This window comes from Bos grunniens, chromosome 13 (assembly GCF_055505025.1).
Source record: "Bos grunniens cultivar Pamir isolate PY7600 chromosome 13, Bosgru_T2T1.0, whole genome shotgun sequence".
Lineage (NCBI taxonomy): Eukaryota > Metazoa > Chordata > Mammalia > Artiodactyla > Bovidae > Bos > Bos grunniens.
Window position 1 is genome coordinate 8,886,406 of NC_141177.1, and position 22,676 is coordinate 8,909,081.

The 22,676-nt window shown below is 47.2% G+C and overlaps 1 protein-coding gene and 1 pseudogene across 3 annotated transcripts; both read right to left on the reverse strand.

The window, feature by feature from the left end:
- Positions 1–648: 648 nt before the first annotated feature.
- DNTTIP1 (deoxynucleotidyltransferase terminal interacting protein 1) lies at positions 649–22,618 on the reverse strand. 3 transcript variants are annotated; one of them, XM_086331592.1, is made up of 13 exons: positions 22,458–22,618; positions 21,810–21,880; positions 20,669–20,765; positions 14,301–14,399; positions 12,554–12,622; positions 12,237–12,293; positions 11,924–11,982; positions 10,543–10,588; positions 7,538–7,596; positions 7,377–7,437; positions 3,189–3,260; positions 1,107–1,162; positions 649–1,010 (listed from the first exon to the last, which is right to left on the reverse strand). In XM_086331592.1, exons 1-13 carry the CDS (start codon positions 22,560–22,562, stop codon positions 872–874), a joined length of 990 nt encoding a protein of 329 aa, XP_086187718.1. In that variant the 5' UTR covers positions 22,563–22,618; the 3' UTR covers positions 649–871. The 3 variants fall into 3 exon arrangements, with proteins under 3 accessions (XP_086187718.1, XP_086187717.1, XP_086187719.1); XM_086331591.1 differs by having other exon boundaries at positions 10,543–10,591; XM_086331593.1 differs by lacking the exons at positions 649–1,010; positions 1,107–1,162; positions 3,189–3,260; ... (1 more) ...; positions 7,538–7,596; positions 10,543–10,588 and adding an exon at positions 10,712–10,911 and having other exon boundaries at positions 11,926–11,982.
- On the reverse strand, positions 3,892–3,997 carry LOC147360121 (U5 spliceosomal RNA; annotated as a pseudogene).
- Positions 22,619–22,676: the final 58 nt, after the last annotated feature.

A 22,676-nucleotide genomic window follows, 5' to 3' on the forward strand; every position in this document is an offset into this window, starting at 1 on the left:
AAGCAATACTGGAGTATGTTTCCATTTCCTACTCCTGGGGATTTTCCCAATCCAGGGATCAAACCAGTGTCTCTTGCTGTCTACTGCATTGGCAGGCGGATTCTTTACCAGTATGCCACCTGGGAAGCCACACTCGTCCCTCAAACCGGAAACCCCAGCTCCTCCACCTGTTATTAATGTCCTAGGCACTTTGGTTGGGGCCTTAGGTGTCTGAACACGCAGGTGAGGGAAAAAACTAGAAGCTGATGGTTAGAGCCAGAGTCCTGATTGGAAAACAGCTTCACTGGCTGCTTCTCCAAGTTTGCTGCATTACCCTGGGCACAAAATTTAGAGTTTTAACCTATAAAACGGGGGTAATAAAAGCCACCTTACATTTTTTTTTCTGATTTGTCATCAATCTCCCATGGTGCCAGCCATCACATTCTGGTATTCCACGCTTTAGTTGGGTGAGGAAACAGAAACAGAGGGACAGGGAAGATTGGCAAAATACACGGTGTCTCCAGCTTCATCTCACAAAGCAGATGTTCGCGGGGGCACTGGGCTTCCTGGGGTGAGGGTGCCTGGTCCTTTTTTCCTACACCCACTTCCTCTAGAGCCCTTGATATTTTGTCAGGCCCCACTGGCAGACCTCACAGCAGGCTCACCATCTGTGTTTATTACAAACTGTTTAATTGCTTCTTATCCCAATAACTTTACAAATATAGAACCACATGCCAGTCTGGGGGTGCTCTGCAGTGAGTCACTACAAACTAGCCCAGGCATAGCTTAATGCCGCTGAGATCCATCTAGGAGCAGTCCCAGCAGTGGCCTCAGCCATGTGGGTATGAGGGCCTTGGAGGAGGGCTGCCAAGTGTAACCAGGGGACCCAGTTTCAGGTCTGTGGAGGTGCTTCGACAGCACGATGCTCATTCTCTGTCCGAAGTGTCTCCATGTACTTCCGCATCTTCTCAACCATCCAGGAGGGCAGGACAAAGGATTTCAGCTCCTCTAACTTCAGGTCCAGGCATCCTCTGGAACAGACATTGAGGAGGAGAGTTGGAGCAAGGGAGGATGTAGGTCCATGCTCATCCCAGTGGGGAGGGGAGAGCAGAGACTACTGGTTTTACCTGTAGTCATCGCTGGCAGCCAGGTCCCGGATGTCCTCCTCAATGAGAAGGTAGGCCTAGAGTAGGAGCAAAGGAGAGTCATCATTGCCTATGGTTCATTTCAGTCAACTTGATTAGCACTTTATTAAATGTCTGCTTAAAGTAAGGGCTGGAAGGGAGGGGCTGGTAGTCACAGTTTATAATTTAGCAATGGAGAGAGTAGGGAGAGACTGTCTGTCTGGGGAACAGTTCCTTGAGGCATTCTTTCACTTAAGTTGAAACTTTCTGGGTGCGAGAGTGGGCAATGGTGACTAATTTATCTATAGCTGCCATCTCTTGTAAAAAGGGACCCTGAGGTGTTTTAAAATTAAAGGGCCAATAAAAAGGAACACACTTGAGTCAGTGCTAATGAGGTGGATGAGCCTAGAGCCTATTATACAGAGTGAAGTAAGTTGGAAAGAGATAAACAAACATTGTATATTCCCCATATATATGGAATCTAGAAAGATGGTACTAATGATCCTATTTGCTGGGCAGTGATGGAGGTACAGACATAGAGAACAGACTTATTGACATGGGGGCGTGCGGAGTAAGAAGGAGACGGTGGGACAAACGAAGAGAGTAGCATGGAAACATATACACTAACATATGTAAAACAGATAGCCAGTGGGAATTTGCTGTATGACTCACGGAACTCAAACTGGGGCTCTGTGACAACCTAGTGGGATAGGATGGGGTAGGAGGTGGGAGGGAGGCTCAGGAGGGAGGGGACATATGTACCTATGGGTGATCCATGTTGATGTATGACAGAAACTAACACAATATTGTAATTATCCTTCAATCACAAAAGGGCCAGAGAGCCAGCAAAATACACATGGAAACAGGAAATCAGAAGGAAGCCATGTGTGAACCCTGGAACTAAGATAAGCTGGTTTTGAACTCTGAGGCAAAAGGGCAAACACGACAAACTGCACTGCTGTCCAGGCGCTGGGGTGTTGGTCCGGGGCCTGCAGAATTGCTTTGGCACAATGCCATGATCGGCCTTGGGAGAGCCCTCTTGTGAATTTACCACGTGGGCGATGATGTTCATCACATGAGTCTTCTGTGGGAGGCGTTTCTTTCCAGTCTTAGGGTCAGAAATAACTGTGTGTCCCTTGAGTCATTTGACTGTCTTCACCTCAGGGGCAAAGGAACTGAATCTGTGAAAACCTATAGACATGCACTGGTCTCCCAGTCTGGTAACTTAAAATTCCCCTGCCTTTTTTTCTTAAAACAACAACAATCCTTTTTTATAACTAGTCTTGCTCCTGCCTTAATTTTCGATCCGGCCTTTCCTTTTTTCCTCTCTTTTCTTATTTATGTTATGTGTTCACAGTAAGCTTCCTAAAATCTTTTTTTCAAAGAGAGTATAGCATAAATATTAGGAAATAAAAGGCAGCCAGGTAGGGGATGGTGCAGTGGCTTGCAAGGCCACTGAATTCTAACAGGAGCAGTCCCAGCAGTGGGGCTAAGTGCATCTTCAGATGAGAGACAGTGCGTGTGATGGACACACCCCACCATGACAGTTTTAGAATACACGTGAAGATGATTTTCCTAAGGATGTTGCTTGATCTGAGCTGAGAACTCTTCAAGTAGAAGTGATTCTGAAAGGGGCTGCCAGGTGTGGCAAACAAGTTTCACTGCATGTGCTAATTTTTTCTGACAAGGGGTACAGTCTGGGGCAGTGCTGAGAAGAGATTCCATAGTTGCGTCTGATGGCAGAGTTGTGATGGAGGGGTGAAATCTATCGACAGGCAGTGCATGATGGGAAAGAGTGTTAAGTGTGTCTTGTACTTGCTATTCTTATGTACAGCTAATATGAACTACATATGAGGGTGCCATGGGAGGGGGAGGGGGCAGTGTGTGGGAGACCTGGGCACAGGAGAGGAAAGGCAGGGGCTAGACGGGTCTTCAGCATGAAGGAACGGGCCCTCTCTACTCTTACAAGTCTCCTTTCTCATTTGTTGGGTGTGGACTCTCTCAGGTTTGGAGGCAGCTGTCACCAACAGCCCTGGTCCCTGGGCTGGTGGGTCCCTGGCAGTGGCACGTGTGAACAGTGCTTACCATCTTTCCCCCTGTTGCCCGCATATGGTGCTGCTCAGCCAGCCAGTGCTTGTCTTGGGGGTCAGCTGCATACTGTGAGGGATGAAGCCACAGGGGGAGACATTAGTCTGGTGTGATGGGAATTTTTCATTTGGTTCAGAACATACTTTTAGCCTTTGGGGCTTTCTTACCAACAAGACCTCTGGTGGCTAGAGAGGGCTCACTGACTTCTTCAGAGCAAACAGGGCTGAGTCCAGGAGGCCAGGGAAAGGGGCCCAATTCCCAGAGATTTAATACACTTCTAATTCCTTTCCCTTAAAAAAAAATTTTTTTTTTGTTTTTTCTTTTGGCCAAGACTCAAGGCTTGTGGGATCTCAGTTCCCCAACCAGGGACTGAACCTGGGGCATGGCAGTGAAAGAATGGAGTCCTAACCACTAGACCACCAAGGAACTCCCCACTTTGCTTTACTTTACTTTTTTATCTTTTATTATAACATCAAGGGGCTGCCCTGGTAACTCAGTTGGTAAAGAATCTGCTTGCAATGCAGGAGACCCAGGTTCAATCCTTGGGTGGGGAAGATCCCCTGGAGAAGGAAATGGCAAACTACTCCCATATTCTTGCCTGGGAAATCCCATGGACAGAGGAGCCTGGCAGGCTACAGTGGGGGTTTGCCAAGAGTTGGACATGATTTAACGACTAAACCACCACCATAACATCAAAGATTAGCCCTGCCAAGGGCTCTGAGTTGAACACTCAGAGTTGTTTCTCTCTACAGAAATCTTTAGTAAAAGGCAAAAGATATATTCGATTTCAAGAGAAACCAGAGTATCCTCCCTTTCCTTCCTTAAAACATAGCACCTCTGGCAACTGGTCAGACTGGTGACTATGTTTGAGGGCTGTACTCCTCTGTGAAGAAGTGATTGGAGGTGGCTTACAACATATGTGGTTATTAAGGTGACCAAATTTTCTAAAACCAAAGTGAGGACACTTTATGCCCTGGAGGCAGAAGAGCATCATGAGTAAGAACTTAATTGTGGGGTTCAGAGCTCAGCCCATAGGGAGCGCGTGTGGCGTGGAAAGTTGGAGATGATCATATGCGCAGGTAGCCAATTTGGCCTGGTGGGCTTTTAGGGGGTGGCAGGTTAAAAAAACAAGAAAGAAAAGAAAAAAAACTTGGTTCATAAATCTCGGTTTCTTCTACTTATTAGGTGGTGTAAATCGAGGCAATGATTTCTTTGAGACTCAGTTCCTTCATTTGTAAAACAGAGAGTATTAACACTTATAGGACTGTTGTTAAAATTAACAGAGTCAGCACATCCCTGGTGGTCCAGTGGATTAGAATCTGCCTGCCAATGCAGAGGACATGGGTTCAGTCCTGGTCGGCGAAGAGCCGACATGCTGGGGAGAAACTAAACCTGTGCGCCATAATTACTGAGTGCGCATTCAGCAGCTACTGAAGACCGAGTGCCTGGAGCCTGTGCTCCGCAACAAGCAAAGCCACTGTGATGAGAAGCCCGCACACCACAACTCGGGAGTAGACCCTGCTTGCCGCAACTAGAGAAGGTTGGACACAGACCCAGTGTAGCCAAAAACAAATAAATAATATTAAAAAACAAAAAAAAGAAGGGCTTCCCTGGTGGCTCTGTGGTGAAGAGTCCACCTGTCAATGCAAGGGATGTAGGTTCCATCCCTGATCTGGGAAGACCTCACATGCCGAGGAGCGACTAAGCCCACGCACCACAACTATTGAGTTTGTGCTCTAAAGCCTGGGAGCCTCAACTACTGAAGCCCGTGTGTCCTAGAGCCTGAGCTCTGCAACAAGAGAAGCCAAGGAATGAGAAGCCGGTGCATCGCAACTAGAGAGTAGACCCTGCTCTCCGAAAACAGAGCAAAGCCTGTGCAGCAACAGAGACCCAGCACAGTCAAAAATAAATCTTAAAAAAAAAAAAGTTAAATGAGGGGGACTTAATAACATGGACAAATCTCTTAAGGTATTATTCCCTAGATTTATAGTGGTCAGCACACTTTTTCTTAAATACTTTAGGCTTTGCTGGTCACGTAATCTTTTTCTTTTTAAATTACCCTTTAAAAACGTCATCACTCTGCGTTGGACAAAAACAGGCTACAGATTGGATTTGGCTCCAGGCTATGCAGCTTGCTTTACATTAGACTGTAAGCTCTGTGAGGGCAAGGAGCTGTGTGTGTCTGTTTTGCCCACTGCTGTATCTCTGCAGTCTGAGACTGCTCAGTACTCAATAGGTATTTGAATGACTGAATGAATTTTGGGGTGAAAAAAAAATTAGAGCAATATATATAGTATAAGACCAATAACATTAACAAAACATCAGTGAAGGACAAGGAGACACACACACACACGGGACTGAAAACTGCTACCATAGTGCTGGGGTGACCTTCAGGGAGAAGAGTCAGAGTCAAGGGTGAAGCGGAGTTTGGTGCCTTGTTCCCTATGAGCTTTAGTGTATTGTTTGAATCTTTTTACAAGAATGGGTTTATATATTATTTCTATAATTTAAAAAAGTTAAAAACAAAAAGGAAATTTGCAAAATGCCTTTAGAAGGACAAAAGAATGGGCAAAAGGTATAACGGGCAGTTTATAGAAGAAACACAAAAACTCTAAATGGATGAAAAGATGCTTATCATCAGTCGTAAAGAATTAAAAGTAAAAAACCAAAAACTTTTCCCCTCCACTTATTATTCTGAAAAGATTAAAGTAAGAGAGTATCTACTGGCCATGAGTTTATTACCAACGATAGGTCTAAGAACTGGGAAAGCATGCTGGTAATGACAGTTTACTGAGCCCTTGCTATGTTGGCATTGTCTGGGGGCTTTACTGTGCTTTATCTCTCTCTCTCTTTTTTTTAATAGAGGAAGTCCATTTTTTATTTTTTTTTGAAGTATAGCTGATTCATAATATCATACTAATTTCAAGTGTACAACACAATGATTCAATGTTTTTATAGACTATACTCCTTTTAAAGTTATTACTACTGACTTCCCTGGTGGTCCAATGGTTAAGAATCTGCCTTCTAATGCAGGGGATGTGGGTTTGATCCCTGGTCAGGGAACTAAGCCCGTGAGTCACAACTAAGACCTGATGCAGCCAAGTAAGTATTAAAAGGAAAAGTTACTGCAAAGAAAGGCTAGATTTTACTGCATTCTCTCTTAATTCTACCAACCATAAAAGGCTGGTTTGCATCCTTCTCATTTTACAGAGGACAAAACAGGCTCAGAAATGTGGAGCCACTTGCCCAAGGTCACATGCTAGTCAGTAATGGAACAGGACTGAGATGATACTCTAAACCATTGCACAAAAGGAACTGGAAGTAGGTCTAAGAGCATATCCATTTGGCAATGACGCCAGCGAGGGTCTTGGACAAGGTGGATCTTACAGAACAGTCAGGCAGAGAAAAGGGTGGGGGTGGTGGGGGAAGGTCATCAAAGGAACAGCAGGACTGAAGACACTAGGGAGGAAAATGAAGTAGTAGCACGCAGGCCAAAACACAGGTTGAAAATCCCCAAACTAAGACCGGTAAGATAGAAGTAGGTTTACCCTTTAAAGAACTTGAACTTGCACCGAATGTAGCGCCCAGAGCCCATGATTCTGAGACCCCAGGAGCTGTTCTGACAAGGGGCACCGAGTCTTGCATGTAGGTGCAAAAACCATTAGCCTGAACACGTGCATGTTACCTTTTTTCTAATGTATTTGGATGCTCCTGTGACTGATAAAATACAAACTTATTTAAGAGCATGAATTCATGCCCTCCCAGATCCATTATTTTCTCAAATAGTGGAGACCAAAGCATACCTCAGACGAGGAGTCCCCTCTTTGGAAAACGTTAGAACTGCTTGCAATCTCTTTATTTTGCAGACAAACGAATACAGCAGTGGTTAAGAGCTCAGGATTTGCAGGAGACAGAATCCTGACTCACATCCAAGCGGTAACATAAGTGTAGCACTTAAAACCATGTTTGACACGCAGCAAATAGACGAGGACAGGAGCTATGTTATGAGGCACAGAGGTGTTGAGTCAATTACAAAAGGTAAAGGTTAAGGGCAGAGGGGCCACTAGAACCCTGCTGCCCTGGCTCCTGGGTCAGGGTTTACTCCAGGTTCCTCTGGGCCATGGAGAGCTCCCAGTGCCGCCTACTCCACGGCCAGGGTTGGCCCGACTCCTGGCACTCACGTACCTTAAAGAGGTGTGGGTGCTTGATGTAGATTCTCCCTCGGGTGCCCCCCATCCCCAGGGCCCTGCAAGGCAACAGACGAGTGGTGAGGATCCCAACAGGTGTGGTGCTCAGGGGGACCCCTCAGGGCCCCCTCCCTCAGCACCAATTCCGTATAGACTTACTTGTTGGCTCGAGATCCCAACACGAAGGTGGTAGATTCGTTCAGCCGAGCTGGGTCCCACTGTGCAAAAGACAGAGAGGCTGGTGAGGTGGAGGTTTATCTGGTGGGCAGGACAGAAACTCTCCCCCGCCCTCTCCTACCATCATCCTTGACCATTACTGAACAAACAGCTGATTTAAGAAACTGAATACTTTTAAAATACTGCACACTGTGCTATATACTGTGGAGAGGGGAATGGGGGACTGGGGCTAAGGGGATGAATCAGGGACAGTCTCTGTTCTCCACAGGGTCACAGATGCACATGTGGACAATGATACCTCTATACGGTGGGCAGTGACACAGACGAGTGCAAGGCCTGATGGGAGTCAAGGGGAGGGTAACAGAAGGGCTTCCTTGAAGGGTGACTCCCAAGGTGGTGCTGGCAGAGAGCACAGCTGGACAGTGAGAGGGGAGGCAGGAGGGGTAGCGCAAACAGGCAGGTGACGGTTGGGGAGCTCGTGGGAGAAACCACAGCAGCTGTGTGCTGCTGAAAGAGTGAGCATTCGGGAGTGGCAATGGATGGGGCTGGGGGGAAGCAGAGCGGGGCTGGGGGCGCTCATTCACTATGTGGACGGCTTTTTATTTGTTTATCCTGGAGGTGATGGAGTCACTGAAGGCCTCTAGGCAGGAAGAGCTGGATCTGCGTTCATGATAGCTTGCTCTTCTGTAACTAGGCTAACGGGTGTGAAGTGGCTCGACTATAGGAGGGGTGGGCAGTTAGAGGCAGTTGTACAGAGCAGTTTGGAAAATGAGGAGGAATTCCCTGGTGGTCCAGTGGTTAGGACTCTGCGCTTCCACTGCAGGGGGGATGGGTTTGATCCCTGGTTGGGGAACTTAAGGTCCTGCATGCCAGTTTGGCCAAAAAAAAAAAAAGGAAGATGAGGGCCGCAGTAGTAGGATGAAGGAAGAAGAGGGACTAGGAACCTCTTTAGGGAATTTATTTGGGAGGCAGAATCAGCTGGGACTGGATGTAGGGAGGGGAAGGGAAGGAAGAGGCAAAGATGCCTCAAGAAGAGAAGGTTGAAGTGGGTCTGGGAGAAAGATTCTGATTTCAACTCTGGATACGCTGAGTTTGAAATTCTATGGAGATTCCAGGCCAAGAGCTCCAGCAGACAGTAGGATATACAGGTTTTAAACTAGAGGGAAAGGTGGGGGTACAAACCAAGAGGTAAGGCAACTTCAGCAAGTACTAGTCCCCAAGATCTAACAAGCGTGGATGCTTTAGGTCATCCAGAGAGAAACCTGAGGTGAAGTGGGCAATGGAGAGAATTCTGGGGAATGCCCACTTATACAGGCCACTGCAGAGGAAGGACTCACTGGAGAGAGAGCAGGGGTGTTTGGAGAGGAAGACAGAGCTCTAGGAGGCTGCGGGATCACCGGCTCCAAGGAAGCAGAGGTGAAGAAGGCAGGCATGGGCACTGGGGGAGGCAGCGGGCCAGTACAATAACAGGGGGACCATTTCCACTGGACACAGCCTCGATTTGGATGGTGGAGCTTTCACCTATCATTTATGACTGGACGGTGGGCTTGCATGTATGATTTTAGTTGAAGAAAAGATTCTATTCTTACACCAGTCATAATGGCCATCACCAAAAAATCCATAAACAACAAATGCTGGAGAGGGTGTGGAGAGAAAGGAACCTTCCTGAATTGTTGGTGGCGACATAAACTGGTATAGCCACTATGGAGAACGGTATGGAGGCTCCTTTAATAACAGCTACCATATGACCCTGCAATCCCACTCCTAGGCATATATCCAGAGAAAAACTTGCTCCCCAAAGATACATGCACCTCAGTGTTCACTGCAGCACTGTTTACAATGGCCGAGACATGGAGACAACCTAGACCTCCATCAGCCGAGGAGTGGATAAAGACGACGTGGCACGCACACAATGGAATACTATTCAGCCATTAAAAAGAATGAAATAAGGTCATCTGCAACAAACTGGATGCAACTAGAGAAATGTCACACTGAGAGCAGTCAGGCAGAGAAGGAGAAATATCATGGGACACCACTTACATGTGGAATCTAAAAAGAAACGATACAAATGGAATGACTTACAAAACAGAAAGCGACTCCCAGACTTAGAAAACGAACTAATGGTTGCTGGCGGAGGGGTAGAGGGTGGGGCAGGGAGGGAAGGGACAGCTAGGGACTTTGGGAATGGCATGCATACTCTGTTATGTTTAAATGGATAACAAACACCTGTACAGCATGTGGAACTCTGCTCAATGCTATGTGGCAGCCTGGATGGGAGGGGGGTTGGGGGAGAATGCATACATGTACGTGTATGGCTGAGTTCCTTCACTGTTCAGTTGAAACTATCACAACATTGTTAATTGGCAGACCCCAAAACAAAATGTTTTTGGTGTTAAAAATATTAAAATTAAAAAAAAAAAAAGCCTGCAAACAACTGTTCTGGAGGCAACAGAAGCTACAGTTTTAAGAACCCAGACTGGTGTCCCTGGACCTTGGCTTTACACAGCTCTGCCACTTACTCGGTATGTGACTTTGGGCAACTCTGTAGTCCTTAGTATCTTCAAGCGTATCAAATGTGTAGGATAACAGATAAAATAATTTCTGCCATGAGGTAGGAAAGGAAGCTCATGAACCATAGAAAGGTAACAGAATCTCTCTCAACAGGTTGTGATAAAGATTAAATGAGGCAATCCATACCAAAGATGTAGGGCAGTGCCTGTAAGTACTGGATAAGTCTTGGTGACACCGAGCTTTTACAGGGAGAAGGCTGCAGCAAAGACCAAGCCCTCTCTTTGTTTTGCCCCTAATTTCAATCCTTACTTGGGATCCTCCTGGAAGCCAGAGTGGGGAGGTAGGCGGGCGGGTAAAATGGCTCTGGCGCACACATCCTTCACCCAGCCCCACCCCCTTTCCCTCAAGGGGGAGCCCAGAGCTTGGACTGGGGTCTCCCTGGGACAGCAGTCACTGCCATGCTCACAGCATCATACCTTGGGGCCCTCCCGGCGAATTGGTTCACAGGATTTTGGTTTCCATCTGCTTGGAGGGAAAAAGGAAAGGTGAATTCTCCGAGATAGGGCCTAGGACTGCAAGAAAGTTTGCTGCTACCGGTGGGAGCTCCTCATACACTCTCACTCCAGCCCTAGGGAGACTGCTGCCTGGTCCCCGTTAGAGGGGGTGCAAAGGGAAAAAGAACGGGTCCTAGTCCACTCGAGGACTCGCTCTGACACCATCTAGCCGTGTGGGCAAGTCCGGGAACCTCTCTGGGCTGCAGTTTCTCACCTGTCTGAAGAGGTAACAGTAGCAACTCCCAGTCTTGTGTAAGTGAGGAATGAACTTGCTTCAGGCAGGAGACAAGTCTAAGGTATAAGGATTACACTAATCCATCTCTTAAGCTGGTGGTTTCAAACTATCTCCATCTCTCTTAACCAGATCAGTGCGGCTCCTCCTCACCCTACCCCCAAACCTTGGCCATGCCATGCAGCTTGCAGGATCTCAGTTCCCTGACCAGGGAGGCTTTATCTTTTTTACATATTGGTATTAGGCTTCCACGTAAAGCTGTTTGAAAAAGATTCTGTTCCTTCAACAGTCTTTGAAAATGACCATCCTGGAGGCAATGTGGTATAGTTTTGCCTTTTATTAGCCGTCTGACTTTGGGCAAGTAATTGTGAGTCTGTTTCCTTATTTGCAGAATTAATTATACCTTTGTCAGAGGGTGGTTGGAAGAATTAAAAGGAAACGTATATATTAGGTGTTCAGACCAGTGATGGCACATTACAAGCATTCGTGTGTGTGTGCCAAGTCACTTCAGTCGTGCCTGACTCTGTGTAGCCCACGCCAGGCTCCTCTCTCCATGGAATTCTCCACGTAAGAGTACTGGAGTGTGTTGCCACGCCCTCCTCCAGGGGATCTTCTTGACCCAGGGATCAAACCCACATCTCCTGCGCCTCCTGCATTGCAGGTGGATTCTTTACAGCTGAGCCACTGGGGAAGCCCCACAAGCATTTGGTACATACAAATAAAACAAAATTCTGGTGTTTAAAGAAAAACTTTGGTGTTTAATGAAGCTGGGCTGAACTGTTCTGGGGTAAAAGCAAGATACGACACCCTCCTCGCTGCCTTCTTCCCTCAGCCCTCAGACTAGAGAACTCTCCTTCCTGGGTTCTTGCACAGATGAGTCTGAGTCTGCCAGGCTGCCAGGTGGTGGACTCCGGCCTCCCCTCCTCCAGGCCCACCCCCGCACGCTCCTCCCTGCGGCTCTGCTGGCCTCTACTCATACCATGCCCGCAGCGGCTGGGTCGACTCCGGCCCCCCCTCCCCCAGGCCCACCCCCGCGCGTTCCTCCCCGCGGCTCTGCTGGCCTCTACTCACACCATGCCCGTGGCGGCCCGGTCGTTTGCCAGGATGTGTCCCGGAGGCCGTCCCTTCCGCTGCCACAGAGAACAGAACAGCCGTGAGAGGCCTGGCCCTGTGGGAGCCCCCAGCCCACGGGCAGGACCAGGGTCACCTGAAGGAGGCGGCTTCCCTGCGAGGCCAGATGACGCTCGGGGGTGAGCGGGAAGGGTGACTGTGCCTAGGACTCCTGCCTCTCACGCTAGAAAGGCCCCAAGGGGCGCTGAGGAAGCCCACCCTCTTCTGGAGCTGCAGGGCCTTTACCCAGGCAGAAAATGAGGAGACGGTTCACCTTTTTGGGAATGGGGCTTCCTCGGAGGGCACACTCCTCTTCTGCCTGCCGGCCACGCTGGGGGTGGGGAAGGGAAGGGAGTCAGATGGAGGCCACTGCCCGGGAGCTGCAGGTCCCCGGGGCCGCAGAAGACAAAAGCCCTGGAACACACCCTCTGGCACCCCCGAGCCAGGACTCAGCAGCCCTCTTGGCACGATGCCATTCAGACCTGGTCCCACAAACGGGGGTCCGTGCAGCCTCCTTGGGGCTACAGAGCTCTCCAGCCTCCCAGTCTGATTGGTCCTCCCTGCAAAACACTGGCACACAGGGACTCTGACCTTTATCCCTGGAAGCTCATGTGTCAGTCTGGGTATTACTTTTTCTCCATCTGAAAACAGTAGTTTAGCCTGAAGGGAAAAGACAAAAAAAAGTGTTATCAGTCACTCTTTTGGTGGGTAAACCTATCTACCTCCACTAGATACAACTTCAAACTCTGTTAAAACTTTTTCATGGTCAGTACAAAGGGACCCTGAAATAGTTATACAAATAAACACCTTTTTTGAAAACCCTGAATAATGAAGGATCATTACTGGAAAATTACAAAAATGTAAATAAGCAAAAATTAAAAAAAAAAAATCTGAAACCTCAGTTCCCACAGAATACTATTAACATTTCAATGTAAGACTCTTCTTGACTTTTTCCATGTAAACATATGCTAAACATTTTTTTTCTAAGTATATGCACTGATATTAAACATGTTCCTCAGTAAGCTGCTGTTTTGTTTTGTTTTGTTTTTAATAAATATTGAGTGCCTAGTATGTCAGTGCCGGAGACACAGCAATTAATAGCACAAGCAAGGGCTTTGCTCTTGTGAGCCTCATTCTATGGGTGATCTGGATGGCGAGCAAAGAAACAAACACATAGAAAGGGGACTTGGGACCATGATCAGACACAATCCGACTCATCTTCAAAAACCTGGGGCTGCCTGCTCTGAGGATAGAGGGGAGGAAGGCAAATGGGGAAGCAGCTCAGGGCTGAGCTGTATGTTTAGAATCATCAACAGCTACACTGGCTTCAAAGCCACAGGACCAGGTAAAGGCACCTGGAAGGACAGGGAGCCAGAGACGAGACGGGATTTGTGAACAAAACAAAACAAAGAGCGCTGCTCAGCTCTATGAGGGTTAAGTTGTAACCCACTGCAAGTAGACTGCACGCCGAGGGAAATTCGAGATGAAAAAGAGGCACTCTGTGCTTTGGGAAAACAGGTCCTCAGACAGATGAGATGCGTATCTCAGGTTCGAGGCCCTGGTCTTGCTCTTTTCTGAGGCTGTGCCTGAGCAGCTTGCCAGCCAACCTCCCAGAAGACATTACTCTCTCAACTCATGATAGTGAGGGACGGGGAAGCCTGGCATACTGCAGTCCGTGGGGTCACCAAGAGTCGGACACGATTTGGCGACTGAACACCAACAACATAAGAGGACTGAACTCCAGTCTGCCCTTGCGGCTGTCGTCATGAAGCAAATTCCATCTCTGACAGCTAATGGCTCACAGTCAAGCACAGAATCTGGGTGATGTTGACAATTCCTATTAATAACAGCAGCTGACACATGCAAACAGGTTCACGACTATCTTGAGCACACAGCCATTTCTAGACCTGACGTCATGCCTCCTGACCACACCTTGGGAGGCAAGGAGGCAGAAAGGGCGGTACTTCTCGTGACACCAAAAGGGGCTGTGACTACGTGATCAAGTCACCACGCGCTTACAGAGGCGAGCCAGATCTTAGCTGTTCTACCTCCTGCTTGTTCTAAGCCACAATTTCTTCATCTGTAAACTAGGAATTGAAATGTGCCTTCTGTACAGGTTTCTTCTGAGATGGAAACGAACTCATGCAGGTGAAAGTGTCTACCATAGTACTTGGCATCTAGTAGCTACCTCCCTTCCCTCTGTCTTCAAAGCTCCAAGCCCTAAGTAAGTAGCTCACTGGGTTTCCTTCCAAATACCACTCATGATGAGACCGTATGTCTTCGCCGAGCCCGGAGGGCTAACCCCTGTGCCTACATCTCTCTTCCTCTTTGATCTCACCTGCTCCAGGCAGCTCCGACAGGCCTCCTGGATCAGCTGCTCAGCATCCACTTCTTCCCCGACATTGTCTCGTACATTCAGTGCTGCCTTCTGGAAGAACTAGGGAGAAGTACAATAGAAGACAGAGCCAGAAGTCCTGCTGATTTGCATCAACGGGAAGGGAATTGTACATAAAATCTACCCTTATAAAGAAGAGAAGGGGCTTCCCAGGTGGCTCAGTGGTAAAGAATCTGCCTGCCAATGCAGGAGACACACAAGACACAGGTTCGAGGAAGATCCCCTGGAGTAGGAAATGGCAACCCATTCAAGTATTCTTGCCTGGAAAATTCCATGGACAGAGGAGCTTGGTGTCCATGGAGTTGCAAAGAGTCAGACATAACTGAGCGACTAAGCACACACGTAAGCATGAAGAAGGGAAAGGCAATCATGACCATGCCGTGAGATCAGCCAGACTTAGATTCAGGTCCCTGGCTCTACTTCCCCTCTTTATCCACTCTTACAGAGGAGAACCATCATGGAGGTACTCAAAGAAGGGTCTTCACAGCAGTAATGTGTAGACAGTACAAAATCAAAGGATAACCTAAATGTCCAAGTACAACTGAAGTAAATTATGGACTATCTATACCATGAAGAAGTAGACAAGTATCAAAATCACAGTAAGGAAGGTACAGGAGAATATATTTTTGACACAAAAAGGTATTCATGATATATAGTAAAGTGAAGAAAGGAAGTTATTAAACAGTTTGGGATAGCATGAGACTAAAATAGCAAAAAGCAAGCATAGACAAAAGAACTGTGAGAATACACTATATTAAAGTGGCGATATCATGATTGTTTTCTCTTTTTTTTTTTTAACTATACCTCTTCTCAATTTCTATAATGTACATATTTTACTTCCATAGAAGGAAAAAAAAAAAAAGGCCAGTGCCTGAGATGAACAGGTCAGGGAGGCCAGAAAAGACCCAGTGGGAGAAAAGCCTACTTGAATCCTGACTTCACCCAATCTGAGAGAAACATCTGTAGGTTGGGAGGGGTAAGACTTGGCCAGGCGCCCGGCTATCAGCAGCCCCAGCTGGCTGGGGAAAGGAAAGGCAGAAAGGTTCCTCCACCAGGTACGAGGGAGAGCTGGAGCCTGAAAGCACCAAGGGATAAGGTGACGCGAGGTCCAAACCGAGACACTGGGCACACATCAAAGACAGTCCGTGTCTCTAGGAGAGAAGATAGGTTCTCTCCGGCAAATAGAAAACTTCTGAAACCTAAAACCCATGAACCCCCCGAGGGAGACAACCATGCGGAAGTACAATCACTGACATATATGCCTTTGTTGTGTACACCAAACCAAGGAGGAGAGAGTGAAAGCACTGGATTAGAGAGCTCAAGAGTTTAGGAGGAAAAAAAAAAGAGTTTAGGGGGAAATTCTGCAGGCAAAATTAAGTGAAGTGATCAGGTGAGTTTGACTTCAAAACAAAAACTAAAAACTGGAGATTAATACTGGTGTTCAATGTCGACTAATGACTAAGTGAATGCTAAATGAAATAACATGGATACTTTACAAGCACCCTGTGAGGCGGGCAGTGCAAGGCATACGTAGGCTAAGCGTGAGCCACCTCCGGGTATGAGGGTAAATACGGAATTCTCAAGCACCATTGGTAGAAATGCAAAACGGCACAAAATTTCTGGAGAGAAATTTTCTTGAGGGAAAAATGTTTCCTCCTTTATCCACCGATTTCATCTTTATAACTTTATCCTTTAGAAATACTCTCACAGGTGAACAAAGATATACATTCAAAGTGTTCAACGTAGAACTGTTTGTAATAGAGAAAAATGTAAATAATCCAAGTGTTCTACGGACTAGCTAACAAACTGCAGTACATTCACACACTAGACTACTCTGCAACTATTACAAAACAGTCAGCGTGAGCTATTATGTACTGACCTAGAAACATGACCAAAATATATTGTTGCAGAACTGTGTAAAATGATCCTATGTATTTTTTAAACATGCATGTGCGTGCGCACACATACACACAAATAAATACAGGAGACTACATGATCATTGTTAACAGTCTGGGATTCTGTAAGGTGAGTTTTAGTGATTTTTGGTTTTTACTTTTATTCAATTGATACTAATACCTATTACCTAGTCTACAATTAAGCTTTTTAAAAAAAATTAATTTATTTTTTATTGAAGGATAATTGCTTTACAAAATTCTGCTGTTTTCTGTCAAACCTCAACATGAATCAGCCAGAGGTATATATATATATACCCTCCCCATCCCACCCCTCTAGGCTGATACAGAGCCCGTTTGAGTTTCCCGAGCCTTACAGCAAATTCCCGTTGGCTATCTATTTTACATATGGTAATGTAAATTTCCGTGTTACCCTTTCTTTGCATCTCACTCTCTCCTCCCCTCTCCTCATGTCCATATGTTTATTTTCTATGTCTATTTCTCCACTGTTGCCCTGTAAATAATACCATTTTTCTAGATTCTGTATATATGCGTTAGAATACAGAATTTATCTTTCTCTTTCTGACTCACTTCACTCTGTATAATAGGTTCTAGGTTTACAATGAACCTTCTGCTGTATTTGCTATCACATAGCCATCTACCCATCCCATTTAATCCATCTATCACTCCATTTTCTAAGCTATATTATTAGAATATTTTTTAAAGTAGTATTTTTAAAGTAAAGCATTTAGTAGTATTTAAAATATTTTTAAAGTAAAGCATTTAGTAGTAACAAGAATAAATTGATAAAATTAAACATTTCTTGGATAAGATCAGCCATTTCTAGAAGTTATTATTCTAAACATTCTTAAGAAAATGGGTAGCTGAGATTTGGGAACACTATTAAACAAAGTGACCTGATGAGGCTGATCAACAGCCTGGACTTATCCGAAGCTGTGATGTAATCAAGTCATTTGTACCTTGTTCTAAAAACAAGCGTGGCAAGGAGGTATCTTCACAGACAACGTGAAGCCACAAACTGTGTTTATTCAGCATGTGTCCAGGAGAGAAAGTTCCTGAATCATGGTATCCACTATCTGGACAAGCAACAAGGAAAGTGCTTTGGAGACAGATAATCCTGGTCTAGTCTTTTCCTAGTGGCTTAACCCCTTTATTTCTGCATATGCAAAGGTGCAGAGGTATAAGAATACTTGGGGCATCCTGGGAAGTGCAGAAGTTAGGGGCAGGAATAACTAGGTATACAGCAAGGGGTGGCTGCGGTCTGATCTCAGAGGGCCATATATGCCACATAAAGGAATTTGGATTTCACCCAGAAAAAAATGGAAAAGTCGTGGAAGGATTTTAAAGGATTTACATTTTAGAAATCACCGGATTTATGGAGGGTGGGCTGAAAAACGGAAAGAACAGAGGCAGTTAAGGATTACAGTGGGAGAAATAATGAAGGCCTGAACCAAGGCAGAGGCAAAGAAGAAGGGCAGGCTGGTCAGAGTGTGGGGTGGAATGTGCGGGACCCCAGGACTGAATTGGAAGATGCAGGAGGGCAGAGCCCACTGGACTCTGGTTTTTAAGTGGATGATGATCTCATTTAAATTGTCCCTGAGCTCCCGATGCCTCTGCTTGTTTCCATCTTCTTCATACCAAGTCAGAGGTGATTCTACCTTTACAGTTGCCTCTGGCAAATAACTTGGGAGTTATTTACTTCTCTTTTTCTTTTACCCGGCACTTCTGAATTACTGGCAAATCCTGTTTGCTACCTTTGAGACATATAGAATCTGACTTTTTCCTGGCACCCTTACTGCTAATACCCAAGCCACTATCATCTCAAGCCTCCTAACTGCTCCTCCTGAAGTCTACTCTCTCTATGACTGTCAGAGAGACTCTTTAAAAAATGTTCCTCATGAACTCTGCTCAAAACTCTCCAAGAGCCTCTGTTTTACTTGTAATAAAACCCAAAGTTCTGTCAACTGGGGGAAAAAAAGCACAACCTAAAAGTTGAGAGTTATGTTTTATTTGGTGGACAAAACTGAGGATTTAGGTCCAGGACGCAGCATCTAAGACAGCTTTGAGAGACGGCTCCAAGAGGGCAAGGTGGGGAGCCAGGATATCGACACAGGAATTTTTGCAACAAAGAGCAGGTAGTCGGAACATCAAAAGATTACCGTTAAATAAAGAAAACCAGCTATGTCCAGTTAAGGAATTTAGTGCTTTCCTATGTATGGAAAGATGCAAGAGTCTGGGCTCACTGAAACCACTCTTTTGACGTGTGCCTCAGCTTCCTGGGGCCAGAATCCTGTGCTTTCTCAGTCCCGAGTCCCCTCGGGGTGCACTGTTGGGGGTGGTTGCAGCAGTTGACCACTAGATGGCGGGCATCCTGTTTCTACCCCGAGTTCCCTTGGGGCTCCAGGCAGGGGGGCTGTAAAGAGATGGCTTGATGGCTGCAGCATCCTTTGTTTTCTGATGTGGCAGGTAATACTTTTCATTCACAGTTCTCATTCCGGCTTCAAAGTTCTGCCTGAGCTGAGTCTGTTACCGGTCTGGTCACCTCTCCTACTTCTTTCCTGGTTTGGTTGGCTCCCACCACACTGGCCACTCTGGTGCTTTGAACGTGCCAAGTATGCTCCTGGCTCAGGGCCTCTGCCCTTGTTCCCTTTGCCTGGATTGCTTTCCCTCCAGGTAAATGCATGACTTGTTCCTTCCTCACTCTTTTGGGTCTCTGCTCAAATGTCCTGTCTAGACACAATCTATGAAAGAGCACCTCTGTTCCCTACAGGTCACTGTCTTCTCCTTCTCTCTGGCATTCCCCGGCAAAGGACACATTTATTTAAAGAGGGCAAGGACGCTGCCCATTTTGTTCCCTGTTACATCCTTAAGTGCCTAGAACAGTGCCTGAATTATGGTAAGTGAATAAGTGAAGTCGCTCAGTTGTGTCCGACTCCTTGTGACCCCATGGACTGTAGCCTACCAGGCTCCTCTGTCCATGGGATTTTCCAGGCAATAGTACTGGAGTGCATTGCCAAGGGCTTAGTAAATACTTCTCGAATGAAAGAATAAATACAAGAGAAGATTTAGGAAGAAAAAAGAGTCCAGTCCTTAATATGCTGGGACTGAAGCATCTGTGGCAAATTCAGGTAGAGCCGTGTAGATTATTAATAGATATTAAAATGAATTTTAAACAGTAACAATGGTTATCTATTAAACAAGTACTAAAAACACTTGCATTCCAAGCACAGGCTGAGCACATTACACTCAGGTCATTTCATCCTCACCACAGCTTGGCACAACTAATGGAGCTGACCCTATGGGGCCTTGGAGGACAGGGAGCAGACTCCTCTCCCATATCCTCTGCTTTAAAACTCCTCAATAACAGCATCTGATGCACATTTCCTGAGTTGTCTAATAGATGTTAAAACCACCACGAAGTGGAAGAAATGAACTACCTGATGAACATGAGCAGAGCCTAAGTGTTAATAATGTTACTCCCTGTGATACCACATGGCCACCTCACCATCAACCAATCAGAGAATTGTGCACAAGCTGATCACATACCCTGGGACGCCCCTCCCTCACTTTGTCTTTAAAAATGCTTTGCTGAAACTTATTGGGGAGTCTGGGTGTTTCAAGCACTAGTCTAGTCCCCGGAGGGCTTCCCTGGTGGCTCAGTGGTAAAGAACCCACCTGCCAATGCAGGAGATGAGGGTCTGAAGATCCCATGGAGAAGGAAATAGCATCCCACTCCAGTAGTCTTGCTTGGGAAATCCCATGGACAGAGGAGCCTGGTGGGCTACAGTCCATGGGGCTGCAGAGTCGGCATGACTTAGTGACTAAGTAACTATAACAGAAACAAACTAGCCCCCAGCCTCCGTGCTTGGCGCTGCCCAGCAGTAAATGTTGCACTTTCCTTCACCACTACCTGCTGTCAGTAGATTGGTTTTACTGCGTGTTGGTGAGCAGACCCAAACTTGCTTGGGCTTCCTAGGCGGCGCTAGAGGTAAAGAACCCACTTGCCAATGCAGGAGACTTAAGAGACGCAGGTTTGATCCCTGGGTTAGGAAGATCCCCTGGAGAAGGATGTGGCAACCTACTCCAGTATTCTTGCCTGGAGAATCCCACGGACAGAGGAGCCTGGCGGGCTACAGTCCACGGGGTCACGAAGAGTTGGATATGACTGAAGTGACTTAGCACACACATGGGTGAGGAGACCCAAACTTGCTTTGGTAACAATAAGAGGTATTCAAATTACCCCCAAAGAGAAAAAACATTCTTGGAGTGGGGATTCCAAATTGGAAAACTTTAGGTATGTGTAGGTACTAGAAAGAGCTAGGAAGACTGTGATGCAAGGAAGGATCACCCATGAGTCTTAACTCCTATTTTTTTTTTTTGTCTCTGCATCCTTCTCACCTTCATGTACTTGTTGAAGACTGTCTGGATCTCCTCGTTGATGCTGGGCTGCAGGACAGCTCGGAGGAGGTCCATGGAGATGGCAGGATCTGTGAAACTGCAGAGGGAGGGAGGGGAAGAAGCCACAGTCAGAAGGCATGTTCCAAACATTTCCTTTCCCAATCTGCCAATTACTGACATAAGATCCTTCAACAATAACAGATGGCTTTGGGACTTCCCTGGCAGTCCAGTGGTTAAAACCCTATGCTTTCACTATAGGAAGCACAGATTTGACCCCTGGTCAGGGAACTAAGATACTGCATGCCATGTAGTGTGGCTAGAAAAAGAAAAAAACAAACCACCCCCAAACAATCAGATGACTTTTACTGAAAACTAGCTATGTGTCCAAGTTCTGTGCAAACCACATAGACGTGGGACTTCATTTCATACTCATAACGCTATGAAATGGGCATTATTTTTAAAGTGTTTTAGTAGATATACTTAATACACTGTAAGTTTTAGTGAACATCCATTTAATCACTACTCAGGTCAAGACTTCCCAGATAGTACTAGATGTAAAGAATGCGCCTGAGATGCAGGAGATGAGGGTTCAATCCCTGGGTCTGAAGATCCCTCTGGAGGAGGGCATGGCTACCCACTCCAGTATTCTCGGCTGAGAATCCCATGGTGGGCTACAGTCCATAGGGTTGCAAAGACCTGGACACCATTGAAGCGAATTAGCATACACACACACACATACAGGTCAGGAAACATATACAGGTCAGGAAACATATACAACCAGCATCCCAAAGACCCGTCTTGTGCTCCCTCCCTTCCCTGAGATGGAGACTATGACGCCCATGTTTCTCATAACCTCCATGCTATTCTGCCTCTTTGGCAGCTTTAAACACAAGAGCCATTGAATGTTAGGGACCTTGGGCATTGTCCCTAGGTTACACCCTAACCCTAATCAACACCCCTCCCCCTCGTTTTGAGTTCAGGGGGGAAATGACTTGCTCAAGATCACACAGAGAGTTACAGAATCTGAATCTCCTCTTTCTACTGGCTGATGAACTCTTTCTTAGCCCTGTGCAGTGGGGACCGCAAAGCTGCCCTCCACGCCAGTGCCTGGGAGAGACATCCCATCCGGGGCTAACCTTACCTTGTGGTCATCTGTGAGCGGCGGCCCCTCCGCTGCACCTGCCGGTGCTTGATCATTATGTTCCAAGGGTTCTGTGGGGACCAAGGGAGCAGATGTCACCGAGGTCCGTAACACTGGCGTGGAGGTGGAGCGTGGGTATTAAGTTACACCTCAGACATTCCTGCTTCTCGGGTGCTTTCACCGTCTCTGCCACCTTGGGGGTAGGGCGGTGCGGGGGAAGGCCCGGCCGGGCAAAAGGAACCGAGGGAAAGTTTCCTGCCTCCAAAGTCCCAACCCTACTTTTCAGAAAAGGGTGGAGGAAGGAGACCAGTGTTTACCGAGGGTCTACTCTGCCAGATGATGTGCTGGGAGCTTTACCCGCATTTATTATCCCTCCCCCCCGACAACTTTATGAGGCAAGGGCTAAGCATCTCCATCTTCCTGAAGATAAAACTGGGGCTCAGGGGCTTGACAGGGCCGGCCCACGTCACCTAGCTTTAGGAGGGCGGCACCAGAATTTGAAGCCAGGTCGTCGGACTGCGACAATGCCAACCCCCTCGGTAGATCAGCCGCCGCGTTCTCTCCCCCGCGGGCCAGGGTCCCAGGAGCCCGAGGCCCTGCCCGGCCCGAGCCCAGGCCCGGCCGGGGCCTCCCCGGGGGCGCCCTCACCGTGAGAACCAGCTGCCCCGCTGCGCCCGCGTCTCCCAGCTCGGGCCCACCCCGCTCTGCCCCGCCGGGTCCCCGCGGCTGCTCAACGTCGCCAGTGGCCCCCATGGCGCCACGGGCCCCCACAACTTCAGTCCGACTCTGCCACCGGCCGGAAAGTGGCCCCGTGACGTCATTGGAGCGCGCCGCCCTCAGGCTCCGGAAGCGCGACGCGGCGAGCGG